The sequence below is a fragment of the Caloenas nicobarica genome, chromosome 6 (assembly GCF_036013445.1).
Source record: "Caloenas nicobarica isolate bCalNic1 chromosome 6, bCalNic1.hap1, whole genome shotgun sequence".
Lineage (NCBI taxonomy): Eukaryota > Metazoa > Chordata > Aves > Columbiformes > Columbidae > Caloenas > Caloenas nicobarica.
Window position 1 is genome coordinate 19470229 of NC_088250.1, and position 13466 is coordinate 19483694.

General features: G+C 37.4%; 1 protein-coding gene across 1 annotated transcript in view; it reads left to right on the forward strand.

The window, feature by feature from the left end:
- The window catches only part of OLA1 (Obg like ATPase 1), a 101317-nt gene that overhangs the window by 35568 nt on the left and 52283 nt on the right, over nucleotides 1-13466 (forward strand). The window contains exon 5 of the mRNA XM_065638246.1: nucleotides 12794-12969. Within this exon, the coding sequence (XP_065494318.1) occupies nucleotides 12794-12969 (176 nt within the window). The remainder of the gene's footprint in view (nucleotides 1-12793; nucleotides 12970-13466) is intronic.

The window sequence follows — 13466 nt, forward strand, 5'->3', positions numbered from 1 at the left end:
TGTGTGGAAAGTTGCGAGTCTTCTGGATTCTTTAGTCACCAGATAAATGTCGGTTTATGTAGTAAGTGATTATTCACTGCTGTGTTTTGATGAAAATGTTGTAACATGACTAACATATTTCTAGAGTTAACCTTACAGAGTTGTGTGGGGTGGGGAAGAGTATCTTGTTTGTTTGGTGGGAATTTGATTAACCACTATTATTGATGTAGCAGACAGTGTATAACTGAGATTTAAAAACATTTCAGTTCAATTTGTATTTAAGGTTGATAAAAATATGGATGAATCAGCCTGGGCTTTAGGGGAAAAGGTTTTCAGATTTGAAGCTTTTTTGCCCCGATGAGAGTGTTTCGATGGTTGACTGAAACATTTAAGAGAAGGAAAGTGTTTCTTTAACTGTAAACAGAAGGAATTTGATTGGGAATTGGGAGCAGAGGGGAAAAAAACTTCAACCCCCCCTCTGAATATGATTATCATGAAACTGTGCTTTGCTTTGAGTTTTTAACCAATCCTATGTTTTCATAATTTAATTGGTATGTATTTTCTCAGACATAACTGATTTGGATTTCCTAGAAGATGCCCATAACAAACTGAGTCCATTGATAAGTAACTAATTTACAGCATTATTGTGCTCAATTGTGAGAAGTTTAATTGCAGTTTGCTTCCCTCATTTTTCTTGACAGCTGTTGAAAATAATGTGGTAGAATTTGATTTATACGGACTTTTAGGAAGCAGATATTTGTTCAAAAGCAGTCTCGGAGTGCAAAGATCCATGCCAATATTCAGAATTCATATCTCCCTTGAATGGAAGGTTGTGATAAAATGGTACATGGTGTGTTTTCATTGCCTGTTGAAAGACTTTCATGCAGTTAAAATAAGCATTTTGATGGTGGTTGAATTAAGAGTTTTTGTCAGTCTCTTCTCATCATGGATGATTAGACTAAAACGTCTGCTTGTCTTGACTTGAGATCACCACAGCTTCAGATAACATGCTTTGTGATTGAAGGTCGAAATATTTTGAATTCTAATAGGCTGCCAGATGAATTGCTTGAAATAGACTGTAAAATTTCAAGGCTTCCTTTTCCATCTGCTGTGAAAAGAACCATTGGGAATGGTTGAGCTTGATGATCATAGAATTACGGGATGGTGATTCTAAAACCCTCAAAGGGAAGTTGCTATGGAGATCTAGTTCCAAACTGTGAAATGATTCACCTCTGAAAGGCTTCAGGGTCTGAGAAGCTGAACACATCATTGTTCAGGTGGTCATTGGTTAGGAAATTGCTGGTGCCTGTGTAATCAGCACTCCTGTGGTAGTTAACGATCTAAAAAGGTTTGTTCTGAATGATGTGGGACAACAGCAATGTGCATAAGATGGCTTCTCTCAATCATAGTTTGCTCAGCCTGGTGCTTGTAAAAATACAGTGAGCTAAATGGCAGAGAAATGAACTGCTTCATTGAGGAAGTCTTTTAAAAACAAAATTCTTTTTTGTGATGGATTTGACATCTAAAGTAAAAGGAGAAGAACTGTTTCAGCTTAAAAAGCTGTGGTTAGATGTTGCAAAAGTATCACATTTATATATTTATTTTGCAAGGACCAGAATGGCAGGTATTTGTGTTTGCTCACAGACTGAAGAAGTAGAACTGTTGGAAAACACAATTTCTGTGCAGTCACACCTCGGGGACATAATGAAGCAGCCTCGATATGCTCATATTGCTGCACCCACCCCTCCTTCTCAATCGTAGGGCCTGTCAGACACTGTGCTTTGGCAATGATTGAAAAAACCCACCCTGTATGTCCAGAATTCAAGTTAATCAAAGCATATGTTTTCTCAGTTGCTAACTTACTTGTGTGTTTTCAGGATAGTGAAAGGGAATAAACGGAAACTGTTTGCATACATGCATTAAGCAATGCATTTTGTCAACTATTGCTAAAATCTGTCAGCAGATTCTTAAATTACTTGGAAACATCAGTGTAAGCAGAAGTATTGAATGTGCTTTTTCAAGGAAGGCAGGTATTTGCTTAGCGTGCAAGTAGCTACTGACTACAGCTGCCCATACCTAATTCAACATAAAATGTTTGTTTGACCACAAGAGATTCAGAGAAAGAAGTTTGTGCTATTATTTCTTGCATGTCTGTTCAATATCGCCTTTGTCACAGGTTCTGTTAATGGGTTTTAGTAAAGAAGATGCCACTGGCTACTAGATGGTGCCAGATAGTTACAGAACACAACTGGTGTTTCACAATGTAGTTGTCATTGAAGTAAAATGTTACTGGAAAGAAAAGCAAGTCACTGAGTGTTAGGCATTCCTTCACTGAAATAATGTACAAATTAGTGAGTTCTTTGCTTCTCCTATAACTGTTCAGCCAATCTATAGCAAGAAATTTGCTTTTCTCTTGGGATGCTGATTTGAGTTTTGTAAGGGAGAGGAAGGGACTAACATCCAAAGTAAAATATTGAGTTTTATCTGGTTAACTGTTCCATTAAGGTTTGAACATTGAACAGGAAATATTGCAAACCCTCTTTATCAGGTCTAGCAGCTCAAATAAGATGCGAATTATATATTACCTTTTGTTTTCAGTATTTCAGGTGCTGTTCTAAAAAGAACATTTGATATTTCTTGTGATTTCAAGCCTGTACTGTTATGTGAGGTCCTAAGAACTGTGACATCATCTTTAATTTGTTAAAAAGTGATAATTGCATATGAAAAATCATGTATGAAGAACAAACTGATTTAATTTTTATTATTATTATTAGCAGGATTTCTATACATAGAAAGCAGATAGGCAACACTCTCGTAAAATTTGAATTGATTTGCAAAGGCTATATCTGGATGAACTTCATTGCTGCTTTTGCATTAAGTTTATGTATTGTGTTATGAATGTGGGTCAGAGTGTCCCTAGGGAAGGTTGTATGATGAGGCACATTTTTATAAGGTAAATTTACTTGGGAGGCTTTTTGCTTTTCTTTTTTTTTTAAAGATGTTTTATTCACTTAGCAACATCACACTTCATTACGAACTTATGTAAGCCATATACATACATAGTGACACTGATCGAACAATTTTTGCTTGTTTAAGTCTTCATCAGCCTTCATTTATTTTATACATTTGCTGGTCTTTCCTCAAGTTTGTTCACTCCTTCTCACTTCCATTGTGTAACAGAATAGATTCTTAAAGGAGAAACATGTAGATGTGGAGAATAAGGTTCTTTGTTAACACATAAGGAGCTGAGTTCACAACTCCTATAAATACCCTTGTTCTAAAAAAACATGGTTACTCTTTTTGTAAACAATGATTGATCTGTAAACCTAACTTATTTTTTTTCCGCTCTGCCAAATTCCATAATCCATTTTTATAGCATTTTTGTAAAGTACTGCAGGAAGTTTGGCAATTTTGTAGTGCTCTTGTTTTATCATAACAATGATATAATTTTAAGTTTCAGATTATTTGGGAACTGCTTAGATGACTAACCTCTTGAAGCTGAGAACTTGTCATTGCTGAGTTTTGTCTAGGTATTTGTATAGCTTAAGACATTGCTTTAGATGTTTTTAAAGAGAAGTTTCCTCATTGAAACAATTCTACATCTTTTGTTGCAGGTTCCAGGAGGGCTGTAATTTTGTAGGCTGTACTGAAGTGTTTGTTCTCTGTTATTTTACAAAGACTAATAACCCTCCAAGGTGTTGAAGAATGCAGGACAGAGAGTTGAGCTGGCTCTGCACAGGGAGCCCAGGTGGGCTCAGCAAAGTTTAATGGCTTGGACTTTGTTGCAACATTAAGGATCCAAAGCTGTTCCGTAGGGGTACAGTTGTGGTAACCACTATGCAGGGCTGTGCCAGACCCAATAAAAACTTGAGGGCTCAGCTGGGGGGTGTTTGATGTTTCTGCACCTTTGGTGTAGTCAGGCTGTGACACTGATAAAATTGCCTGTGAATAATTAAAATGTTTCCTGTATATCTGGTCATTCAGGGGTGGATAGAACTGTCCTGTAGGTTTCTGCTGATGATTGGTAGTTGCTATTCATGATCTGTGTAAACATGGTGTCTTAAAAACGTGGTTTTGTTAGCAATTATGCTTTGTTTGGTGACTCTGAGATTCTGGTTAAGACTAACACCATAGAGCTGGGTACTGCGTATTCATGAAGAGAAGACCTTGGTGGCTGACCTTGAGAAAGAAGGCTAAAATGCACCACAGAGATGGCGATGGTGGAAGTAATGTGAATACACAGTTATGCATATGGGCATATCAGTTTCTACTTAGGAACCATGCTTTCATACAGTGTAGACACCATCAGGTTGCCAGTACATGAGATCCAGTCTGCTTTAGAGTAGGAACATTGTCATCTGTGAACAGTCTGGCTATGTGGTATGCAGAGGTGTTAGAAGTTGTCCACTGATGGTTATGGCCAGACCTTCCGGAGTGCACTGTGCTCCATGCAGGTGGTGCTACCGTGGGAGCACTCACCACGGAGGGTGATGCTACGGAGACTCTCCCTGTTTCCTGCTTACTTCGCTTGTCATGATATAAGCTCCCAAAGGAAGATTTTTGGTCTTTAGAACGGAAAGCAGAGCAGCATGGCTGAGCTTAGGTTAACAAGAGCACTTGTCTCTGAAGCAAGTGTTTGCATTCTTCAGCCTTTTTGGCTTCTGGACATTTTGTAGTGCTTCAGGCTAAGTTCCAAATACCCCTTCTTGTTCCAATTAACACAGTTGTATTTTGGAAAAGAGAGAGGCTGTTTTTTCCTGGGGAATTCTTATTTTAAACAACGTATGTGGTGTGTCAGCCATCTCAAAAAGTTTTCCATAGAGCGCTGCCCTTCTTAGTGTCTTCTGATAGTCCATGCAAATTACCATGTGCTGTGATCGTGGGTAAAGTGTGTTGCAAGAAGAGTAACCAAGGAGTTGGTGGGCAGTGCAGTGATTATATTTCAAATCTATGATCAAGGGTGGTCAGAGTGAGCCCTCTGCAAACGGAGGCATGAAGGGCTCAAAGATTTATTCCTTCAGCTGCCAAATAATGTCCTTTACCCAGTGTGACCAACTTGATAGCAAATCTCAGCAGGTAGGAGGTTTTGCCTGCAGAGTGTTGACTACATGCTGGTGGCACAAGGATGAAAGAGCAATGGCAAGTAAACACATTTTACATCTGAAATAAATCGCTAATATTTGTCAGACAGACTCAAGGGTAAGGGCTCTGGAACAGGATTTTACAGATAAGCTCATTGGAGTGACTGTCTTGGTAACAACTTTTCTCTGTAAAACTGCTTCAACCAGGAACAGAATCACGGTTTCTCCTGCTGACTTACGTGTCCTGAAGTGAATTGCTTTGCCTCGGCATTTCCCGGGGAGGTTAGAATTCTCATCTCTGACCTTGTGCAGTACTCACTTGACAAGTACTTTTATGCAAATGTAAATTCTTTGTATGCTCAAGAAGTTGATACTACAGTCATTTAAAATCCTGTATTACTGCTACATGCTGTCATTGTGTGTTTGCCAGTGCAGAAATAGACTTGCCCTTTTTTGTCAAATACTCCCAACAGATTTGATATTGAAAGGACTGCCATTCAGCCACTGGTTCAGACTTTTGGGGAGAGTGCTTGATTTGCGCTCTCTTGACGGATGCGGTGTTAGGGCTCAGCAGGTTAAGTGTAGCTGCTTATCTTTTATGTAAGGAAGTAATGAATTTGAGTCCTAATACCGCACCCATCAAGAGAGCCTAAAGGCAGCTGCTTTTACCATCCTGTGTCTGTGTAGCCATATGGTACATGTAAACTGTAATGTTGTGTTCAAAGTAATTAATGCTGCAACTAATATTCCGAACTGTTTTTCTGTTGCTAAAAATCAGCTAAACTTAAGAATAAAAACAAGTGTTTTTAATGGGAATTAAAACCTTTTCTTATATTTCTACGGTGCAGGTAAAACAAAATAATTATTGCCACAGTGACTGCTTGCATTTTAAATAAATTTATACATATTATTTTTAAAAAAATCTAGTTAACTTTAAAATATGTAAGTTTTCTTGTCATTTAGGGTTCTGTGAAGCTGATCATCAAGAGGGTTGCAAATCATTGGCGGTTTCTATTTTCAGAGTTCCACATCCCAGAGTAATTTGCTTTAATTTCACCCAATTTAACCTATACTTCACACCATCACCATTCAGCTTTAATAGCTATGTTCTATGCATAAGAAAAGCAGATAAATGTCCACAATTAGACTGCAAGTGATTACAACTAGTTAGGGCTTTATGAAGACAAAACTTAAAGGGCTGTAGCACAAAACAAAGCCACAAAAGATGTTTGAAAAAATTCTTTCTTCCAAAGTCAAGGTTTACTACAGCAGTTTATTTAATGTTTTTTGTACTTGATTTTGCTTATCTTGAAGATGTAGGCAGGTGCACCTTCTTCAACTGAAAATTACTCTGCTTAAAGAATATTAGGTTTGTGTTACAGGTGATTAATTTCACTTGAAATTAGCTTGCAAGGGAAAACACGCTAAACCTACTTTATTTGTTGGTTCTTTGTTAATGCGTGCTATGTTTAAAAAGCTGTAAAATGTTGACTCTGACAGTATTCTTTTGCCCTTCTAATCATGAGTATGTATAGTAAAATATACAATGATCAAGGTTTGATACATTCTCTGTGATGTTAAATGTACCTCAGTCAGAAATAGCGGTATCTTTTACCATTTAAATCTTTGTAATACTGATGACAGCATGTCAAGCCAGTCTAAGTACAGATATTATTTATAATTTAATGTTTTTTGACACTTGTAGTCTTGTTTTCTTTTGATAGCTCAAAGAAATACCCTGCTTCTAGCCCCCCACCCAGGTTACCCGGTTTTATTTCTTTTTGTTTTCTTCCTCCATTCCCACCCCAGTAAGTGGCCAGATAGATATTATTGCTCATTAATTTCAGGGCTTGTAACAGGGTATGTATTTGTATTATGATGTGCTGTATCAGTATGTGATGAGCAACTCTTTTTGATAGTAGTTGTTGAATGTATGCTGTAGAGGAACCGCAAATATCAATTATTCTCTAGGTCTGGTTTTTGGTGGTGTTATTAAACATTCTCTTATAGCTTATTGGCAAAAAAGGCTGGTCATTACCCTAAATACCGATGGGAGTTTCAGCTTGTGATGCAGTTCAGATTCTGATAAAGTTGTAAATATGCCTCTTATTTATAGCCTAAATGTACCAATGCGGTTGCTTACCTTTTGTAAAGGAATACAAGGTGCCAAAATGCTGTTATGTGCAGCTTAATATTAGCCAAATATTTTGTTCCATTTTACTTTAAGGATAAGGATAATTAAAGAAATGAACTGACTGGTATATCAAATATAAATGAATCTTGAAGATATTAATTAATTTCCATAATTGCAATTAGGAGCAGAATAAGATAAGTCTAGTATTATTATTTTGATTTGTTTTTTAGCATCTTGGTGGCAGCTTGGAGCAGCTAGAAACAATGAAGTTTGGGCTATAGGCAGCTTCATTTTTGTGTCAAACTAGTTTTATATGCTATATCATAAAACTTTCAGTCCAATCAGCAACTACATTTAAATACTGCAAATTGTGGCAGCAAAACAATAATTCTGCTGATTAGCCCCTTTCCATTTCTTGTAAGTGAACTGTTTATGCTGTTGAGTACCTTTTGAAAAAAGAAAAAGCCAAAACAGCCTTGATTAGTCAAGGAGTAATTGGATGACTTGATTTTAGCAAGAGAATGAATTGGTTGATGATAGCCTGTAACTAAGTGTAGTGGTTCTGTTCAGATGAATACATAACATACAGTCATCAGATCTTGACAGGTATAACATAAGCAATGCAAAAATCTCTGGAGGCTGAGAGGTAAATTTTGTCAAAGAATTTTGAAGCTGATTCTTGAAAGAAATGGAAAGAAACATGCATGCCATTAGATGATACTGTTTAAAATGTGGCATTTGTATACATATTTATCTGCTATTACTTTTGCATGTGAAGAAGAGGTTGTGTAGTCTGCATGTCCTGGCTGCCATCAAGACCTGCCAAATAGACAGTTCCTGCTTTTCTTCAGGGAAAAACCTGAGTCAGGTTTTGCATCTTCTCCAGCCAGTTGTTGGTTTTCTGGATCTTTTTTGTCTAGTATCACTTGAAAGCCAAGTGGAGAACCAGCTATCACCGCATTACTACTTTAATGCTGCTTTAAAAATATTTTTTGGCCCTGGTTTTATATATGAACGTCTTTAAAAAAAGCGTCATTGCCAGGTGGCAGCAATGTAGAGTAGGACCCAGTGCAGAGCTCCTGCGATGCTGCTGGCTGTAGAGAAAAGATCTGACCAGGCTCACCATGCTTGGACTCCAGCAGTCCAAATAAAGTGCTCAGCTGAAGATCCTTCTCCAAAACTGAAGAATCCTTTAGGTTTGGGCCCCCAGGCAACAGAAGAGGGACGTGGCAGTGACAGTTTCCAAGCTCCTCATTTCTAGTAGCTTCAGATTAAGTCACTGCTTTCAGTGCTGTTAGAGGGTAAAATGAATTCTGCTGTTGTGTTATCCTTTACTATTTTCCTATCTAAATACTTGCCGTGTTTAAATAGCAATATCCGCATGGCACTAAAACATAATGGAAATTTACCACAGCAGATTTGTTTCGTTACTGCAAGACTGATGTTTCTAACTCTGTAGCCTTTGTTCTTGTACACCAAAGGAAGTGGCTGGGCTGTGTCTTTCCAGCTAGAGCCCAAAGCCATCGGCATTTCCTGGGAGATTGCTTGAAAAAAGGCTTATAGCTAGGATACTTAAAATATCAAAGAAAGAGGTAGACTCCATCCAACTTCCTTTTGAAAGGTTGACTGACTTTTTAATAAAAATATACTTTACCTCTGGTGGGATACGCAAGACACCAGTGAAGTCGTAATCAGTTCTTTAAATAATGAAATGACTGGTTAGGGTTCCTCAGCTGACCTCTTGTATTGCTGTATGCTTAGCTTGCTTGTTGACAAGCAGATGCTTCTTTGGGGAGTTTCTTGAGTAAGTGTATTTTATGTATATATTTTTTCTTCCACATTTGGTAAACTGTTTCCTTTTTTTCTCTTCTAGTAGTATGTTATAGTTTCCGGTAGTAGAGAGGTGAGTTTTGGAGGACAGGCAGTAAAACTTTAGGAAGTAGGCAAAAGGAAGGTGCCGTGGTTTGGGATAATGTTTGAGAAATGCTGAGTCCCTCTGTTTTAAAAGCAAATTCAGTTGAAGAAGACATGGGAAGAACAACAGATTTTTCATTATAATCATTGGAGAAAGTAATTGTCCACAAGTCACACTGTCTTGAGAATGCAGTGGTATGGCTGGTTTTGAAGAAGTTCATATTATTATGTTCTTTTTCCTGGTAGTAGTAAGCATTTAAATAAAATAGTGTAGTTTGATCAGTTTATTGCTTGATGAAATTCCAGAGTATCATGTCTTGCTTGCTATGTCTGCGTTCAGCTCTGCGGACCAGAACTGAATTCCCTACAATGTCCGATGTGATTTGTGCTGCACTGTTGTTACAAAGCGGGTGTGAGGCTGGCAGAACAAGTTGCCCAAAATACATCCCAGGCGGATATTGAGACCAAGTTATAATTAAGGCTCTTCCATCATAGCAGTTTCTCTCTCCCTTTTCCTTTCCTTCTTCCTCCCGTATCCCATTGTCTCACTTCTGGCTGGGCTGTCAGTCAGAGGCTGATCTGGTTTGGGTTGATGACTGAAGTCAGCATTGACAAACCCTGACCAAGAGATTCACAAATAAAACTGAATTCCCATTGCTTATCAAGAAAGTCTTTCAGTTTATGCCAAAATCTGGCTATTAATGCCAGTTTGGCATTTTGTGTATACAAAATCTTGTATCTAGCGCTTCCTTATAGATCGTGTCTGTCTCAGTGGGAAGAGATTCAAATTTCTCTCCTAAGCGTTCCTGATAACTTTAGGGGGGGAAAAAAAAAAAAAAAGAGCCATGATGAATGTAATTGATTTCCCGTCTATTTAGAAGGGAACTGTGTGACCTTTGTCAGCATACCTGTTGATAGGTTTTCTCCTTCCCAGATTAGGAAAATGTACTTCTCTTCTAAATGTAGAATTGAAAATTTAAGCTCAAAATACAGCATTTTAATGGAATATGCCACTTGTGTTCATTTCTTCCGTGAGAATAATCAAGCAACCGGTGAGGAAGAGAGAAGGCTTGATTTGTTGCCTTGAGTGAGAAATCATCAGCTCAGTAGAGGGGCTCCTTATGGGATGAAGCAGCTGCCTGTTGCCAGACATGGGTCTCTTGTCATGAATGTTGCCTGACACAGGCATGAGGCTGCCTGACAGGAGGAGCAGGATGGAGGAAAACTCTGGCAGAACACTGAAGTGTCCCTGGATGAAAGCATTTTGTAGACTGAGAAGGGAGTAAAGGTTAAATGTATATTATAGGGGTGGAATTGCACTGAATTAATTGGTTTTGGTTGAACAAAGAACAGGTTTTTTTTTTTAAAAAAAAGGAATGGTAAGATGTGAAGAAAATGAAGATAATTGCTGCGGAAGTATTTTACTGTTGAAGAAAATGGAAAACTATACCTGATATAGAAGCTGTGTTTTGTTATTACTGACTAATTCACCTTCCACTTGCTTTTTGAGAAAAAAAATTAATTCTTCCTTAATACAAAAACAAGCTGTGCATTTCACTTCTTATTTTTATGTTGTAACTTCAAGAACTTTTTAGTCATGGAGCTTTTCTTCTGGCTTAACAGTGTGGGAAGTTGTTTTGTTTTTTTTAAAGCCGTGGACAATAAAAGCAGAAGGAAGGTGTAAATGACTTGAGATTGTTTTATTTAGATGGTAACGGACACTTTTTTTCTTAATACAAGGAAGAAAGATAAACTTCTTACTTGTTTAGCTGCATAAATATTGTTCATCTGTTGAGAAGGCTGAGCAGGTAGACTTTCCTTTGACCGGTATGGTGACATCTTCCTACTTTTTTCCACTCCTTTTCAGTATTATCCTTGTAAATCAGAACAGAGCTATTGAATTATGTTTTCTATTATTTGTTCATCCAGCCAGCCCATGTCCCGTTGAGTCAAGTGAGCAGATACAGATTGATGGGAGGCAAAGGCCACTATCTCTTCCTTCATCCACTGGCATTGCTGTGGGTTGTGGAGTGAGATTCTGTCTGGCAGAGCAGCCGGTTCTCCCGGCATGGCCAGAGCTGGATCTGTCGCTGAGGTGATTTTCCTTGTGCCAAGAGATCTCATTGATCTTTGGAGAGAGACAGTTGATGGGAGAGGAGGGAGCTTCTGGTAACCACTGTACTTTAAAGACTTTTCATAAGGTTATGTGAAAATGATTTTGACATTTGACTGTCAACAACACTTTAAACCTATGTACCCTGTGTTTTGATGTAAAATCTTTACTGCTAAAACCACTGCTTTCAGTAAGTTAAAAGACAAGATTAAGATGTGCAGGACAAGAGCCCCAGCTTTCTATCAGTTAAGCCATTGTTTGTAGTTTACCCTGTTTCCTGTCTTATATTTAGTACAAGAAGTGCCTTGGGTTTTTTTTCCTGTGTAAAAACAAGACAAAAATACAAAACAAAAAACAAAACCCAGTTGACTTTAATTTGGTAATATTAAAATAAAATTATTTTTGTGGTTCATTTCTCAGGCATATCCTTAATGTTAAAGGATAGGCATGCAAATACTCTGAAAATTGATCCAGGAATAAGTCATAAACTTATTAATAACTTGTTAATATTTTTTATTTTTAAAATAAGTATTATTGGGGGGGGTTGGTTGTGTGGGGGTTTTTGGGGGTTTTTTGGCTTTTTTTTGTGATGCTGGTTATCTGATAATTTAAATCCTAGTTGAATTATGTTGCCAGATTGTCTTCAGAAGGGCATGAAGTCAGCACACATGCTTCAGTAATATCTGGTTGTTTTACCCTTATGTTTCCAGTTGGCAATTTGAAATTATGGCTTCAACTGCACTTTAAATATGTGATAATAGCATGTGTTTCTAATAAGGGCCAGCACCATTTTGTTCAGATAGTGTGAATGGTTGTCACTCATATATGACAAATGCACCTTCATCTGCTTCTTTGATGGCCCCCTAAAAACCATACCCTCAAATCAGGCCGATGAAATTAGCTGCTGTGTAAATTGTGTGTCTGAGTGGTTCATTATCTAATCACCGTCAGAACCACAGTGATAAAGTAGATTGAAACAGGGACGAGGTCTGCCAGATGATTTCAGGCCTTTTTTTCTAAGCCCTGTTTCCCTTGGAAACACTAAGAGTTGTTCAGAACTTCAGAATTCTTTGTCTAGAACTTGTTTTTTTCTTAATGCATAAAATTGGTCAGCCAGTGAGGGCTGCCAGGGTGATTTGTAAGGTTTTCTTTCCATGAGTCTTTTAGTCATTACTGCATGTATTAAAATGTTCTACAATGCTCAATTTAGCTACTGTTTGCTCCTGCTAGGTTAGATACTGTTAAATACAGTGGTACCTATTTTCAGGAAAGTGCTATAGCCTGCTCCTATTTAGAAGAAACTCTTAAAGATGTGTTAAGTGCTCTTCTAAAATGTCCAAGTGCTGTGCTTTGTATGAATCTGTGTAAAGCTTTGGATTCCGAGTTGATATGTAAATTAACAGACTAAACCAGTATGATATAAAATACTGCGGTGACACTTGTATACAAGCAGTACGGCAGACCTACTGACTTTTTCATCTCAAATGTTTGTGACTCTTAATAAGTATGTTGCAAATATATATTTCTTGTCTTTTTAGCTTAATATGTAATTTAAGTGTTATTCTGTTCTAGGAGCATTCGAAGACGATGATATCACTCATGTTGAAGGAAGTGTAGATCCTGTTCGTGACATTGAAATAATACATGAGGAACTTAGACTTAAAGATGAGGAGCTGATCATGCAGAGTATAGAGAAGCTTGAAAAAGTAGCTGTAAGAGGAGGAGACAAGAAATTAAAACCTGAATATGTAAGTATGAGTGTATGACCTGTAAAAGTAGGTCATTAAGTACTCTCTGTATTGGATTGAAATTTTTTTTATTGTCGGATTTTGTTATTGATCTGCCATGCGTATAATCTGAAACACTACTACTATTTTTGTGTATTTTAAAGTAATTATTATTCTGAGTTGAAAAAATATTAGAATGGATTATTTGCTGTTTTGACAGTGTAAGATTTCACTGATAAAGCGAATTGTAATTTTTTTAAATTTAACTTTTATTTTCTTGCTGACACAGCTTTGTGTGAGAATTGCCAACGCTTCATCAAACTTACATCAGTGTGTAGTTGTAATTCAAAGTCCAGCAGTCACTTCTGAATTGTTCTTGCTGCTAAATTCTAGTCTGATGTTGATGCTAGTATTCCTGTAGCCACCAAGTGAATATATTTTCTTGGTGTGGTTGCACTTTGTATCTTTTAATGCATGTTAAATAAAGACTGCAAGTTGAAATTAATTTTAGAATGTTG